Source organism: Hyaena hyaena, unplaced genomic scaffold, assembly GCF_003009895.1.
Source record: "Hyaena hyaena isolate Hyena2069 unplaced genomic scaffold, ASM300989v1 scaffold_281, whole genome shotgun sequence".
Taxonomy (NCBI): Eukaryota; Metazoa; Chordata; class Mammalia; order Carnivora; family Hyaenidae; genus Hyaena; species Hyaena hyaena.
The window spans coordinates 93881-109753 of NW_024080914.1; the positions used below are offsets into that span (position 1 = coordinate 93881).

The 15873-nt window shown below is 47.1% G+C and overlaps 2 protein-coding genes across 2 annotated transcripts in view; one reads left to right on the forward strand and one right to left on the reverse strand.

Moving 5' to 3' along the window:
* Positions 1-6582, reverse strand: part of SDHC (succinate dehydrogenase complex subunit C) — a 39146-nt gene extending 32564 nt beyond the window's left edge. The window contains exon 1 of the mRNA XM_039246434.1: positions 6530-6582. Within this exon, the coding sequence (XP_039102365.1) occupies positions 6530-6549 (20 nt within the window). The 5' untranslated portion in view covers positions 6550-6582. The remainder of the gene's footprint in view (positions 1-6529) is intronic.
* A 3360-nt stretch (positions 6583-9942) lies between these two features.
* Positions 9943-15509, forward strand: MPZ (myelin protein zero). The gene is made up of 7 exons (XM_039246419.1): positions 9943-9965; positions 10493-10589; positions 12903-13109; positions 13339-13552; positions 13832-13967; positions 14140-14197; positions 14322-15509. The coding sequence occupies exons 1-7, from the start codon at positions 9943-9945 to the stop codon at positions 14421-14423; spliced, it is 837 nt and encodes a 278-aa protein (XP_039102350.1). The 3' UTR covers positions 14424-15509.
* The last annotated feature ends 364 nt before the right edge of the window (positions 15510-15873 follow it).

Genomic DNA, 15873 nt, shown 5'->3' on the forward strand with positions numbered 1-15873 from the left:
TGCTCATGCTGTCTCTCTCTTTCTCTCTCTCTCTCCTAGAAATAAATAAAACATTTAAAAAAATAAATAAATAAAATAAAATAAAATCTAAAAAGGAAAGGAAAGAAAAGGAAAGGAAAGGAAAGGAAAGGAAAGGAAAGGAAAGGAAAGGAAAGGAAAGGAAAAGGAAGAAAGAAAGAAAAAGAGAGAGAATAAAGAGCAACACGCATTTAGAGATCAATTTCAGTTTACCAACCTCTCTATTTTTGTATCATATCAGACTTAGGAGTGGAGAGAAAAATTAAGAATAAGATGAAAACAATGACAGGATCACTGTCCTTGAAATTATTTTTTAGTTGGAAAGCTACAGCTTTAAATAACTTGATTATAATCACAAATATAACCAACAGATGCAAAATAAAGTTTTAGGTCAACACATATAATACAAGGTCAAAGAATAATGAGAGTTGTTACTGTTCGACAGAGAAATATAGAACGTGATTTATTTTTAAATAAATCAATAGGTTTTAGAGGTCATTGTTAAAAGAGAGGGTTGGGGCACCCGGGCGGCTCAGTTGGTTGAGCATCCTACTTCAGCTCAGGTCATGATCTCACAGTCCGTGGTGGAGCCCCGCATCAGGCTCGCAGCTGTCAGCACACAAAGCTGGCTTCGGATCCCGCTGTCTCCCTCTTTCTCTGTCCCTCCCTTGCTCACACTCTTTCAAAAATAAAAATTAAAAATTAAAAAAAGTTTAGAAAAAAAAAGATAGGGGTGAGGAAGAAGAACAAGAATACAGCTGCAAAGGGATGAGTTAAGAAGGCTGAGGAATAAGGGGTTTGTAGAAAGAGGTTCTTAAATATTAAGCTGTCATTTCAGGAGCTACCATCAAGTTCCAGACATCCCAGATGAATTTCAAGTCAAAAAGTCTGTATTAGGGGCGCCTGGGGGGCTCAGTCAGTTAAACATCTGACTCTTGGTCTCAGCTCAGGTCTTGATCTCAGGGTCCTGAGTTCAAGCACCACATTCATGGAGCCTACTTAAAAAAGAAGTCTCTAATAGTGCAAAAAGTATGGAAACGCAAAGATTTCACTGACCACGTGAAGAGTTACATGAAGAGGGTTTACAGGTTTTCTACTAAAAAGTTGCTATTTTTTAAAATTTTTAATAGTTTATTGCCAAGTTGGTTTCCATAAAAGTTGCTATTTTCGAATCTATCAAAACAGTACCAGAACTGCTTTTCAAGTCTAAAACTTGAAAGTGCCCAGGCATTCTATGTAAAGACAGTTTAACTGATCCAGAGTTCACAGAGCATTAGGAAAAACACGACCACTAGGCTCCTCTATTCACATTATTATATCAAACCTTTCCAGAAGTATTTAAGAAAGTTATCAGAGTGAAGCTCCGAGATTAAAATAAAAGATGCACTGGGGCGCCTGGGTGGCTTAGTTGGTTGGGCGTCCGACTTTCGCTTGGGTCATGATCTCGCGGTTCGTGGGTCCGAGCCCCGCGTCGGGCTCTGTGCTGACTGCCAGCTCAGAGCCTGGAGCCTGTTTCAGAGTCTGTGGCTCCCTCTCTCTCTGACCCTCCCCTGCTCACGCTGTCTCTCTCTCTCCACTAGAAATAAATAAAACATTAAAAAAAAAATTAGAAAAAAAAGATGCATTGTTTCCACAAAAATTTACTGTATAACCACTATGTGCAAGGCACTGTGGGGATATAAAATCCCACTGAGGTCCGACAATCTTGTAAAAAAGCTCACAGTGTCCCTCACACCATCGATGTCAGAAGCATACACATTTCAAAATCCGTTGGCTACACCAGCACAGTAGAAGGGCACACTATTTGATGGTAAAATAACCCAATCAACACTTCCTTCGGCTCTTCTCTCTCTCCAGCTCTGGAGACAAGAGGTGAATGCCGACATTGTGTACCCGAGGCTCCCAGAAGGAAGAAGTGGGAACATATCTCTTCAATCAATTGAAGTAATTGTGGCTCTGAAGTCGCAGGGCATGCATTCCGCACACCAGGCTGGGCCCGGTCGCTCAGCTCCCCAGCAAGAGTTTGCGGATGTGGGCTGCAATCTACAGCGCTCTGCCTAATGCTACTGTTTCCCAGACAAATACCAATGTAAGCTTCCCACCAGACCCTCACAGAAACTAGGTGCACCAAGTCCAGAGCCCTGTTTGAAATAGGAAAAGGTAGGTATTGATCCTTGCCTTTCATGGGAAACCAGGAACTCTGGAAAGTTCCACCAAGGATCAGTGCTTTACATGTTATAGCTAAAAAGTAACAGTACTTCATTTGTTTTATTTTTAATGAATAAGCCAGAAGCTGCCATTCTAGTTAGCACTGTCCCTTTGTAAATGCATTAGACATGTCTACTCAAAAACGTAATCGTTGTTCAAATGATGTGTGAAATTCTTCTCTGGATTGGGTGATACAGGAAGATGATTAAAGTTAAAATGTCAGACTGGAGTTTCGTTCTGCAGAAGTTGTGTAACTTTAGGGGATCACTGAGCGTCAGCTTCTTCATAGATGAAATGGGATTGAAAAGACCAACCTTATACGTTGCTGGGAGGATTACATAAGAAAATGGCCAGAAAAGCATTCTCAAAACTGTAATTCAGCCCACATATAAAAGATATGACCAGTATTTCACTGGTTTCCCCAAGGTCTTCAGAATTCACATCACATTCTTTTTTAAAACCCTCAGTGGTGATAAAAATACTCATCTGCTGAAAATGGATTTGACTTTTGGGAGGGAAAAAACCCAGTTATTCAAAGCCAAGTCTATGGGATCAAACTAAATAAAACCATTTTTGGTCCAAAACAAGATGTGACTGTAATATAATGAGTTTCTCTTATATGGCCTCTAACCCTGATCTGATAGTATGCCAGAAAGTTTCACAAATATCTGGGGTAAGAGCAACACTAAAATAGATGTATAACCTTGAACAAGGAATAGGATGAAATACAAAAGTCCCGACTCATGACTGCTGGCCCTCCACCTACTCCCAAACCGCAACAGAAGTCGTCCTTGATGTCATCTCTGTCACCCCCATGTACACGTGAGGCATCACCCGGTCCTACCAACACTGTCTGGGAAACTCCAGTCCATTTAGTCCTTATCCTCTCTGTTTCTCACAAAGGGGAACACAAGGGAGCTCCTGGACTGATCTCCCTAGCATCAGCCTCTAACAAAGCTAACTTACTGAAAAAATAAAGCTGATTTCATTGGTTTTCTGCCCAAAAGCCTTTTCACAGTTCCCCACTGCTGGGAGTGTAAGGTCCATACCGTAGCCAAACAAGGCCCTTCTCAACACGGTCCACTCCAAGGCTCCGGACCCACTCTCCTCCAAATTCCCGTCGGCCCCCTGCACGTCTGCCACACAGACTATTACACTCCACCCAGACAGAGCAAGCTGTCTTAGGATGACATGCCTTCGCTCATGCCGTTCTCTGATGGAACCTCCCTCACAGTCTGACAAACTCATCTTTCAAGACCCAATAACTCCGGGGTGCCCAGGTGGCTCAGTCGGTTGAGCATCCGACTTCGACTCAGGTCATGAACTCACGGTTTGTGAGTTTGAGCCCCATGTCAGGCTCTGGGCTGACAAATGGCTCAGAGCCTGGAGCCTGCTTCAGATTCTCTATCTCCCTCTCTGCCCCTCCCCTGCTCATGCTCTGCCTCTATGTGTCTCTCAAAAATAAATAAATAAATGCTAAAAATTTTTTTTAAAAATTAAAAAAAAAAAAAAAAAGATCCAACAACTCCTGGATGGTAACTTCACAGTTTCTTTAGCCTCCCCTGCTGCCCCCGCCATGCTTCACACCACTTCTTCCTGTCTCTAGAGCAGCACGTATTATGTTGCTTAATAGTTAATCTCTTTATTGCCTCAGCTAGACTTTGAGCTCCTCAAGGATAAGACTGGAATGCTCTGCATCTACACCACCGATGATAATGTCTGACACACAGAAGAGGCTCAACAAAGATGGTTTGTAAATGAGGTATGCTTATTTTAAAAAGCAGTCTTCTATATTTAAAATTAAATCTTATTTTTAGAGGTGTTTCACAGGTACCATTTTATATGATGAGCGATGTGCACATAGTTAACGACTCTTGGTGACTTTGTGCTCAGAAATATCTGGGGTAAGAGCAACACTGAAGCTCTCAAGTTAAGCAGCATGAACTTTATTAGACAGAAGCCTAGCTGTTCCTTGCTTAGTTCTCCATCTTCGTCTTGGCTTTGGCAAGTCATTCCTTGACTAAGTGCCAATGCGGCTTGCATTACTCAGCTGGTTATTTATCCCTGGCTAGTCTGTGAACTGTTTAGGGAATATACAAAATACAGAGCACTATTTAAAAGCCATGATGTTCAGGGGCGCCTGAATGGCTCAGTCGTTTAAGCTTCTTTCTTTGGCTTGGGTCATGATTTCGCGGTTTGGGAGTTCGAGCTCCGCGTTGGGCCCTGTGCCGACAGCTCAGAGCCTGGAGCCTGTTTCAGATTCCGTGTCTCCCTCTCTCTCTGCGCTTCCCCTGCTCACATTCTCTCTCTCTCTCTCTCAGATAAACATAAAAAGTTTTTTAATAAATAAATAACAAAATAAAAATAAAAGATGTACAGTACTTTGGGAACTAATCATTTTTAGTTAGCCAAGCATTAAAAATATTTCTCTGAAACTTCTTTTAAGTGAGCCCAAATTATTACCATTTTCACTCACAAATGAGGAAACCACAATCACGGAATCAGTGACCTTGACTTGTGCAAAATAAATGGAACTAGTGACACTATGAGAACTAGAATCCAGCTCCTAGGATTTCTTAGAAGGTATTTTTCTTTGAGTCTAAGTTGGCACGTTATAAACAGTTTCAAACCCCTCTAGTGAAATGGAATTAGACTCAGAATTTCAATCAGAAAAAAAAAAATGTTTAATTCCCTACATCCCCTCCTAAGAAATTCCTTGTGAAAAAAGGAAAGGCACCCTTCCCATGAGCCTCAGACTAATACTAATGAACAAGAAGTTTATTTCTTGAAATTTAACTCTAGTGGTGACAGTCCTACACATCGCAAAATGATACTGTCTGGATATACTTAATGAGTATGATAATTGTCAGCTTCCAAACAATAATCCAGAAACTCCTCAAATGAACTGTTTAGAACCAATATGATCATTTCAAGGTAAATGTCAATTCCACCGAAAGCCCCTGACATCCACCAAAATACATCAAAGAATTCAAAATCATTCAATTACGGTAAAACTACCTGGAATAAAGAACACAGTTCTGGCAAGACTGGCGCTGGCAACACTTTAGGAAAAAAAGATACATTTGGAAATGAGAGGGAAGGAGAAAAATGATGAAGATAACCCATTCCTGATCTCAACCCCAAAAGGAATCGTTCTGTCACCGAGAAAAACTAAATAAAGCCCCTCTATTTTTATACTGGGTGTACTGAAGTGGAAAGAGAAATGAGAAGACATTTGGGGAAATCAGGAATTAAATCTCAACATTAAAACTAACTTTCCATAACAAATAGTTTCCAAAAATAGGCCTGGCCCGAAACTATGCTGGGATTTGTACCAAGAGAGTGTAAAGTCACTCAAGTCGCTGCCGTCTAGAAAGGCTGAGACTGAGGGCTAGACAGTGGACAGGACAGAATAGAAGAAAACCTAGGATACTTCTCCGGACAGTAAATGACCTTGTATAGAAAAACTGAGACATCCACTCCCCGCCCCAAATAAAAAGATAAATTAGGGGCGCCCGGGTGGCTTAGTCGGTTAAGCGTCCGACTTTCGCTCAGGTCGTGATCTCACGGTTCGTGGGTTCGAGCCCCGCGTCGGGCTCTGTGCTGACTGCCAGCTCAGAGCCTGGAGCCTGTTTCAGAGTCTGTGACCCCCTCTCTCTCTGACCCTCCCCTGCTCACACTGTCTCTCTCTCTCCTAGAAATAAATAAAACATTTAAAAAAAAAAAAGATAAATTAAAAGTGAATTCCCTGCGCTGCTTTAGGACGGTAGAGCGACCGCTATGAGCGCTATTTCCAATCGCCCGCGCGGTAGGGATCCAGGACTCCTGCCCGCTCCGCCAGGGGCCCGTCAGGAACTGCCAGCAACGAGTGTCTGCAGGAGTTCTAGGCAAAAGCCAAGTCCAGCAAGATCTCTCCTCCCGAGGCCCGAATAAGAGCTCGAAGTCGTACGACCCATGGTCCGCGGACCTCGAAGTCCTAACTATTTATTCTCTCGCAGCCTGGCTCTGGGTGCAGCCCCGAACGCAACCTGGGGGGAGAGTACTGGAGGTGGGGGAAGCAGAAGGGAAGGAAGCCGCGCGACTCCTCGGTAGGGAGTTAAGGAGATAACGGGCCAGTGACCCCGAGGAGCGGAGCGGCGAGGGGAAGGGAAGGGGCCCTGGGAGTCCAGGACGCGCGGCCCGCACACCCGCGGGCCCTTCCCCTGCCCCGGCACGGTGCAAACAGTCGTCGGCAAGATGGCAGGGGCGGCGCAGGCCTCCCCAGAGCCGCAGACACAGACTCCCAGCCCCAGTCTAAAGTCACCTCAACAGGAGCGCAGCCATCTTGAGTTCCGGCCTGGACGGAAGTGACGCACAACGTCTCCGCCACCTTGGGGGCGGGGCTCTATCTATCACGTGACAGCACCGGCTCTTTAAAAGGCTCGGAATCCGTCCGCTTCAGCGTTGTTCACCGTTGATTTTTTTGTGGTTCTCTCTTTCTGCACGGTCTCCCTGGGCTGGATTTACCAGAATTTGCCAGGGGGCGGCAAGAATGGCGCTGACTCAAACTGTGCGGTCTGCGTTTTACCTGCGAACATACTCATTTTGCTTCGCACCACTGAACCTCTGACTTGCCCTGATCCTTCACCAGCGACTCCAGGGTAGTTTCGTTCCCCTCGTTCCCAAGTAGGCCGGCTGAGGCCCCGGGGAAACCGGCTCCATCCGTTCTGATGGGAAGCTGCACAGCAGAGCAGAGATACACGAGTTGAGGCCAAATTGAGGATCGTGGGAACTACGCAGACCACCATCCCAAGGCCAGGGAACCTCCTCTGACCACCTGGATAAGCTTTGTGCCCCACAATTCCTGGGCTTGAGCTGCCGCCTGAGCTGGACGCCCACTAGCCAAATACAGCGCTCCTTTGTTCCTTGTTTCAAGACTGTGTGGGCGACACCCACAACCAGAAGAACCTGGGGTGGGGGAGAACTCGCTTTGATTTATACACACATATATGTGGTTTTGAGGAACCCAAGCACAGCAATCAATTGCAGACCATTTGTGACTTAGGGAAGAAAAAGAGAGTGAGAAAAAAGAATAGGAAATTGAAAAAGTTCGTGAATCTTATTTTGGCGGGGGAAGAGACGTGAAGGACACAACCTAGAGCAACTCCTGTTCTACAGTAAGACATTCAGCTACATTAATATTCAGATCTCATTTATATTTAGCACTCCTGCATATTTGGGATTTAAATAGCACAAATTCACTGATTTCTGCATCAAATGAAAATCCTATTTTGCATTTCTATAATACTTGACTTTTATAGACTTTTGGACTGTAAGGGACCTTAGCAGTTCTCTGACTTTAGTTTCTATTCAGTGCAGGGATTTCCTATACAACACTGTTGGCCACTGATCTTCAAGACTCAGTAAAGGTTACCTCAAAGCACGAGTTTTATTTAGTAAAGAGCTTAATCATTAGAAAGTTGTTATATTCAAACCGTTTTCTGGGGAGCCTGGCTGGCTCAGTCAGTGTAGCTCATGGCCCTTGATCTCAGGGTTGTGAGTTCGAGCCCCACATTGGTGTAGCGATTACTTACAAATAAAACCTTTAAAAAGACAAAATAAAATACAGTTTTCCGCTATTGAACTTCCAGTCTTTGGGGTGCCCTGGTAGCTCAGTCAGTGAAGCATCCTACTCTTGGTTCTGAGTCAGATAGTAACCTCACAGTTCATGGGTTCCAGCCCAGGGTTGGGCTCTACACTGACAGCACAGGAGCCTGCTTGGGATTCTCTCCTCCCCCCCCCCCACGCCTCCCCCCTCCACTCACTCAGGTGTGTGCGTTTGCGTGCTCTCTCTTTCTCTCAAAAATAAACAAACAAAAAACGTCCAGACTTTCAGTCATTGATTCTATTTTGGCCCCCTGGTGCTTCACATTAACAAATACAGTGAACACCTCTTTACTTACCTCTTTAAATAAATTCATTTGACATGTATTTATATTGACTTATTGTAGAATATGTGAAAGTGCTTCAGGGGATTCAAAGACACAAATTCAAAGACACATAATTGCCCTCGAGAAGCTTATGCCTTAGCAGGATCAGTAAATAAATATAACAAAGGAAGTAGCAACCCCATGAAAGAGGTATAGGTAAAAGAGGTGGGTGGATGAAAGCAGAAAGTAATCATTTGCAGCTGGGGAGGTAGAGTTAGGGAGGTGTAATTGACTACAACATCCTGTGAACATTTGCTGATTAGCCTGTGGCCTTCATGATCAAGTCCCATATTTAGAGTTCCACAGTCCAAATCCAATACTAATCATGGAACCCACCATCTCCTGTGGAAGGAGATGACCGGTAGGTACCAGCAGCCTGTGGCTTTACAGTGCTCCCAGGAAAACAGTGGCCTCTCCCCTCAAATTAATCTGTAGGTCCCAGAACTGATTGAAATTAATTACATTGAAATTCAAACAAGATATTAAGTCAAGCCCCTCATCACCGGGGTTTATCTTTCTTTTTTAATTTTATTTAATGTTTTATTTATTTCTAGGAGAGAGAGAGAGAGAGACAGCGTGAGCAGGGGAGGGTCAGAGAGAGAGGGAGTCACAGACTGAAACAGGCTCCAGGCTCTGAGCTGGCAGTCAGCACAGAGCCCGACGCGGGGCTCGAACCCACACACCGCGAGATCATGACCTAAGCGAAAGTCGGACGCTTAACCGACTAAGCCACCCAGGCGCCCCCGGGGTTTATCTTTAAAATAAGCAGGAGAGAAAAGCAGGGTCTATCCAAGGCCTGAGATCAGAGAAAGAAAGGGGAAACCAGAAGGGAAAACATTTCAAATGGAAGTATGAGAGGTTCCGTGAAAAACGAAATCATTTCAGATAATCCAAAGGGGACAACAATTAGGAGAACTCTGGTCTCAGAATGATTTTTTAAGCCAGATTTGTCTTAGCACTCAGCTCTGACCGTGTGGACACTCCCATGCCTAATCCTAAATAGCACCCCCAAACTTCAGGAAATTCTTACGATGAATTTATTAATCCCACCCTCTTTGGCCTGCCATTTAATGCCCTTCACCAATTGGCTTCACCTTTCCTGTACAGACTTGTTTCCTATCATGCCCCTCACGTTCCCCCAAATCAAGTCAAAGTGGAGGCCACAAGAGCTGCCTTGAATATCCTCAATACTTCACAAACCTACCCAACACACACACACACACACACACACACACACACACACACACACACACATTTTCTTATGTCTTTGTTTTTGCGTTTGCTATTCTATCTGCCTAGATACCTTCACTACCCATTTCTCTTCTTCAAAATGGCACACATTCTTCAAAGTTGGTCCATATCTAATGTTGCTTTCTAGACAGGACTTCCCCTGCCTCTGAACCTCATTTATTAAATGGTTTTTTTGTTTGTTTGTTTTTAACCTCTGATACATAACTTAATCTCCCTGATGTTTGTAAACTATCGCCCATGCTCAAGCAGATCTTGTTGTGCCCACCGTGGTATTCTAAGCGCTTTGTTAATCCCACTGCTACGGCAAGCATCATGGTTGGTCATGTTGGGTATTGATGGGTTTGTCCTCTGATCTTCCCTTCTCTGCCCCCCCCATTAGATTTTAAACTCCTTCAAGGAGAAACTTAATTTTGATTCCTCTTTCTGCTACCCACAAACCCATACTTTACATATAGCTGGCACTCAATGCAATTTTGTTGCCTTGTCCTAAATCGCAATGGACTTAAACTGCAACATGAGGCATTGAAAGATTCCCTGACAAAGAGGGAAAGCTCAGGGAAATTCTTCCCTGGATATTTTCCTATAATGCAACCTATAGTCATAAAAAGAAAAAAAAAAAAGGGATATCCCATTTTCAGAGTTCTCTGGGAAGGAGGCTATAGAGGAATTCCCTCTCCTGGCCTAAGGATTCAGGGTTCCCTGCCCATCTATCCATCAGAGAAGTGTGTTTATGTCCCTTTTTCTCTCCCTCTTCTTCACCGCCCCCCCCCAGGCATTCCAGCCTAGGGCAGGGGGAGGCCAGCAGACACAAAGCCCTCTGTGTATGGGGTGGTATGTGTCCCCCCACCCCTCCACCGAGAGGACACAATGCCCCTTCTGCTCCCTGTCCCCTTTCCCCCTCCCCACCACCTCTCAACCGCACATGCCAGGCTGCAATTGGTTCCTGGCTCAGGACAGCCCCCTCATACTGGGGCCCCAGGGGATTTTAAGCGGATTCCAGGAACCCCCCGCTCAGTCCCTTGTCCCCCACTCTCCCATCCCCACAGACGCTCCGAGCCCCAGCCCCTGGCCCAGCTATGGCTCCTGGGGCCCCCTCGTCCAGCCCCAGTCCTATCCTGGCTGCGCTGCTCTTCTCCTCTTTGGGTAAGTGGAGCCACCCCAGTCTGGGGACCCTGGAGCTCAGGTCGCCTCTCAGCAATGTTCTCACGCCTTTGCTGCATGCCCCACTGCAGCCAAAGAGTGAGCGGGAGCAGGAAGGTAATGTTATAGTCAGAGAAAAAGATATACAGTTTGGAAGGAGGCACTAAAGGTATTTTGTGAAGGGAGAAGGTAAAAGAGTGTAGAGGGTTTCCCTGAGGTGGACCTGACTGGACCCAGGTTGGAAGGCAGTAACACGCCCCCAGAGCCATGCTGGGTGCCCGGTGGGAAGCAGTGTTGTGGTGTGGTAAGGAACAGGATCAGACACCTGGGTCTGGTACCTAATCATTCCCTAGCAGTGCATGAAGTTCTTAACCTTAGTTCCCCTGAACAGAAAAGCCAGGGAATGTGATCCAAGGAAGGAGCCCAAGGTTTGTGGTCCCAATTCCTCGAATCCTTTGTCTCTTGGTGCCTCAGTTTCTCTCTGTGGATCCATTGTCTATTACGTGCGGGAAAGGAGTAGGAGCGAGGTTCTGTGATATTCCAAGATCTTGTCCATCTAAAGCAGTGTTCCTTTATAAGTTCACCAAACCCTTCCTCACCCCGTGGCAGATGTTGGGTGAGCAAGAGAAAGTCAAAAGTAGGGTTATTTGAATGGACACTTCCCTTCTCCAAACTGCCCCAAAGCCTAGCACAATAGAGGAGTAGCAGGCAAATTGGAGTGGAAGGGAGAATTGCTCAGAATATCCAAGGTTCTCTGCTGTCAGCTCTTTGAGTCCTAAACCCAGAATCCAGACTCTTCTGCGTGTTGTGCTGGACTCTTCTGGGACACCCAGAGAAAATGTTAACGATAGGAAGTTGGAGAGGTCATAGTGAAGGCAGTGGGAAGAAGGAGTCTTGGAGAATGAGGAAGAGAATTCTGTTCCAGAACCTGTCCCACTCATAGTACCACTGAGCAGGGCTGAAGGGCAGTGGTTGATGTTAGAACGGGAGGAATAGAAGTTAGATCCAATGAGTAACCTTCGTTGTTGCATTTGGGATTCCCAAGAGAGCTCTAAGGAGAAGTGAGTCACTGATCTTGCATGCTGAGGTGGGAGATGTGAGACTATGGAGCAGGGGTGGGGGGTGGGTTATGGGGTCTGGGGACGGCATGAGCCCCCAACATTGGTCAGACAATGGGTCTCTGTTTGTTTGGTTGCTTCCTCCCCCGCCCTTAGAACAAAAGAGTCTACAGTTGCCCCCACCCAAGGCCAGCCCACACACATAATCTCCCTGGAATGGCCTTCCTTGTGTGGGTGAGTCTTGGGAGTGGCACTGAGCCAGAATGGCCGAGAGGAGAGTGATGAGGGTCAAGCCACAGAGGGCTCACATGAAGAGTCGTCTGAGCTCTGAGCTTGGAATCTTCCTCTGTACCCAGCTTCCTCTTGGAGGAGTATGTGAGATCCTTCCTCCCTGACCTCCCAGTCAATAGCAAACTGTATGGCAACGAGGGATTCAGCAGTAAGGACAGTTGGGCTGGGAAACAACATTCTTTAATTATCTTCATTTTTTTTTTCTGCAAGGAATTTGAGTTTGTGATACTGTGAAATACTATGCAGCTGTTAAAAATAAGATTGATCTCTGTGACTCAACATGAGAAGTTCCCTCAGATATGTATATATATATATTCTTAAGTGAAAAAAAAAGCCAAGTACCATGTAATGCAATGTATCTCAAAAAGAAAAGAGAAGCAACATACAAGAAAACTATTTCATGTAAATACATGTAAAATTTGAGTTTGTTGGGTTTACATTGTACCTGATATGTAGAAAAAGGTTACTTACTAAACTGATTAAGAGTGGTCATCTTTGGGAGGGGACTACAGGAAAAGAATTTGTTGGGAGGGAAAGACTTTAGATTTATCTCTATTTGATAAAGAAATAAATATTTGATAAAGAAAGACTTTAGCTTTATCTCTATTTGAATAGCTTCTCTAAAGAATGCAATATGTATTACCATATAACTTACAATAAATTAAAAAAATTTTAAAGCCTGCATCTAAGGGATACCTTAAGAGTTAAATACTGACCCAAAGGGAAAGCGAGACTTGGAGACAGAATCCAACTTCTGGATGTAACTCCTCAAGAGAGTTCTGTTACTGCTGATTTCGTTTCCTCTTATGAACATGCTGAACTTGAACCAACGCAGCGTTTCCACCTAGCTATTCAGTTAACCCAGAGACATTTGGGGTTGAGTGTTGATCATCTCTGCCCCAGCTTTGCGATGGCCTCTAATTGTCCCTTGACTCCCTGTTGGCCTCACTTCCTCTATATGCCTTAGTGGGCGCAGGCGCACATCGGATTCCCCTCTCTGCTTCCAGTGCTCCCCCGGGTCCAGGCCATTGTGGTTTACACGGACAAAGAGGTCCATGGCGCCGTGGGCTCCCGGGTGACCCTGCATTGCTCCTTCTGGTCCAGCGAGTGGGTCTCAGATGACATCTCCTTTACCTGGCGCTACCAGCCCGAAGGGGGCCGCGACGCTATCTCGGTGAGTGCCTGGGGGAGCCCTGGGATCCCCTAAGGAAACAGTGCTCCGAAGAACAACAGATAAGAGCACTTGGGCAAAGGAGGGGAAATCCTTTATGAGCCATAACCCTAACTTTGGCAAGGTAAGTAAGGGCCTATCTACACTGTCTCCCCCACCCCCAACTGCCCTCTCCAGTCCAGGAGCCCTTACCCTGAGGCTAGACCCGTATATTTCCCCTCATTCCTCATAGATCTTCCACTATGCCAAGGGACAACCCTACATTGATGAGGTGGGGACCTTCAAAGAGCGCATCCAGTGGGTAGGGGACCCTCACTGGAAGGATGGCTCTATTGTCATACACAACCTGGACTACAGTGACAACGGCACTTTTACCTGTGATGTCAAAAACCCACCAGACATAGTGGGCAAGACTTCTCAGGTCACACTCTATGTCTTTGAAAAAGGTGTGAGAGGAGATGGCCCGGGGTGGGGGGGGTGGGGGGTCTGGCAACACAGCGAGGGAAGACATCAGGGAGGACGGCGGTGGGGGTGGAGGGGAGGGGGGCTGGGGGAAGAGGCAAAGTACCTGGGCTAATGCCCTTCAGGCTTGGGGGGCGGAGTGGGGATGGCCTTGGCTGAGCGTTGTACATCCCAACAGCAGGAAACAGGTGTGGGGCTAGGAACCAAAGGCGCGTGTCCCTGCTCACGCTACTTATTTTCCATCCTCTCCCCCCCCCCCCCAGTGCCTACTAGGTACGGGGTGGTGCTGGGAGCTGTGATCGGGGGCATCTTGGGGGTGGTGCTGCTGCTGCTGCTGCTTTTCTATCTGATCCGGTACTGCTGGCTACGCAGACAGGCGGCCCTGCAGAGGAGGCTCAGGTAAGGGGAGCCTGACCACCTTCCCTGTAACCCCACTGTTCCCCATGGGGCGGAGACTTCTCCAGTGGGGGGAGAGGAGGTGGAGGCGGCAAAGGGAAGAGGCAGCTATAGGCGCTCTCCAGGGGGCTCGGGCATGGAGGGGGGCCAACTCAGAGCAACCGTTTCCCTGCAGTGCCATGGAGAAGGGGAAATTGCACAAGGCTGCAAAGGACTCGAAGCGCGGCCGGCAGGTCAGTGGGACTTGGGGCCTGGATAAGCCACAGAGCTACGTGGCAGCAGCAAGGGATGAGATGGGAGCAGGGGTGGGGACGGGCCCCACCAGAAGGGTGACTGACGTGTGACGCGTCCCTGCAGACGCCGGTGCTGTATGCCATGCTGGACCACAGCAGAAGCGCCAAAGCTGCCAGTGAAAAGAAGTCCAAGGGGCTGGGGGAGTCTCGCAAGGATAAGAAATAGCGGTTAGCGGGCCGGGCGGGGGGTCGGGGGGCAGGAGCGGAGCCCACCAAAGGCTCTCAGGTGGTGGTCATCGAGATGGAACTCCGGAAGGATGAGCAGAGCTCGGAGCTCCGGCCTGCGGTCAAGTCCCCCAGCAGAACCAGCCTCAAGAACGCCCTCAAGAACATGATGGGTCTGGACTCCGACAAGTGACCACCTCCCCCCCCCCGGGCCCTCCCAGAGCAGGGGGACCTAGGCTTCTCTTATTCCCTGTCTAGGTGCTTTCCTCCTTAGCTCCCCCGCCCTGCCCTGCCCTCAGCACCCTTTGAGATGTAAGTTTCATTCCAAAGTTCATTCCGCAGGCAGCCCCTGTCTCCCTCACCTGCATCCCCTGGCTTTCTGGGAGCCCAGGGGCCTCACCCTACCCTTCACCGGCCCCAAGGACTGTGTGTTTGGTGCCTGCCCCTCTGGCGCCGAGAAGAAAGGGACCTTGATACCCCGTGCCTCAACTCCAGGCCACCTGGCGTTCCCTCGCGGCACCCAGCCCTCCCTCGCTCTCTTCTTTCTGACCCTTCCTCCCCTTCATCAGGTGGCCCAGCTCCGTACTCTGTCCTCCCAGCTAACACCCAGAACCCCCAGATCAGACTCTCCTTCAGGGTTTATTTAGGTTGTTAGTTATTTTTTATTTTTTAATCCGTTCTCGTTTGTTTGTTTGCCTGTGCCCTCCCCCCATGACTGAGTACCAATGACGTCATGTGGTTTTTGCAATTCCCCACCCCACCCCCCATTAAATCCTTAATGGAGAGCTAGCCCAAGCAGAGGGACCCCTGGTCCTCAACCCTCAGCTATAAGACTGGTGCCCCTGACCGCTTTGGAGCACTGTTCCAGGACTCAAGGTCATGGGGAAGGAGAGACAGAGAGAGACAAAGAATCCTCACAGGTGAGGGAATTGAGGATGGGGCAAATAAGGCTTAACAAGCGGCTTTTAAACAACCAAACAGAAAGGAAAAACAAATGGGAAATGGGGGGAGGGGAAGGCTGCACTCCCAGCCACAGGGGATTCTTAGGATTTTTCTACATTCTGTATATTTCTTCTCAAACCCCCAAATGTCCTTAAATGTTTAATAAACACTGACATTTCCAGAAGTGCTGCCTCCATCTCCAACTTCCTCATTCTCCTGGGAATATCCCCTTTATTCCATCCCCAGCCCCCCACCTTCACCCATCCCTTCCCTCTCCCACTCCTCTTCCTCATCCCCTGGTTTCAGTTGTTAAGAATTTGGCTTTATGTTGTGGACTTCCATAGTACAGTGGAAAGAGCTTTGAAATAGGCTCACAAGACGCATTCAGCAAATATCCAGTGAGTTTATACTACGTGCTAAACTGTGTATCAGCCTCTGTGCTTACATGGGTTAGAACACAGACTCCCTCTTTACCAGGATCTGATTTTTAAAATATGCCCGCCACTCAC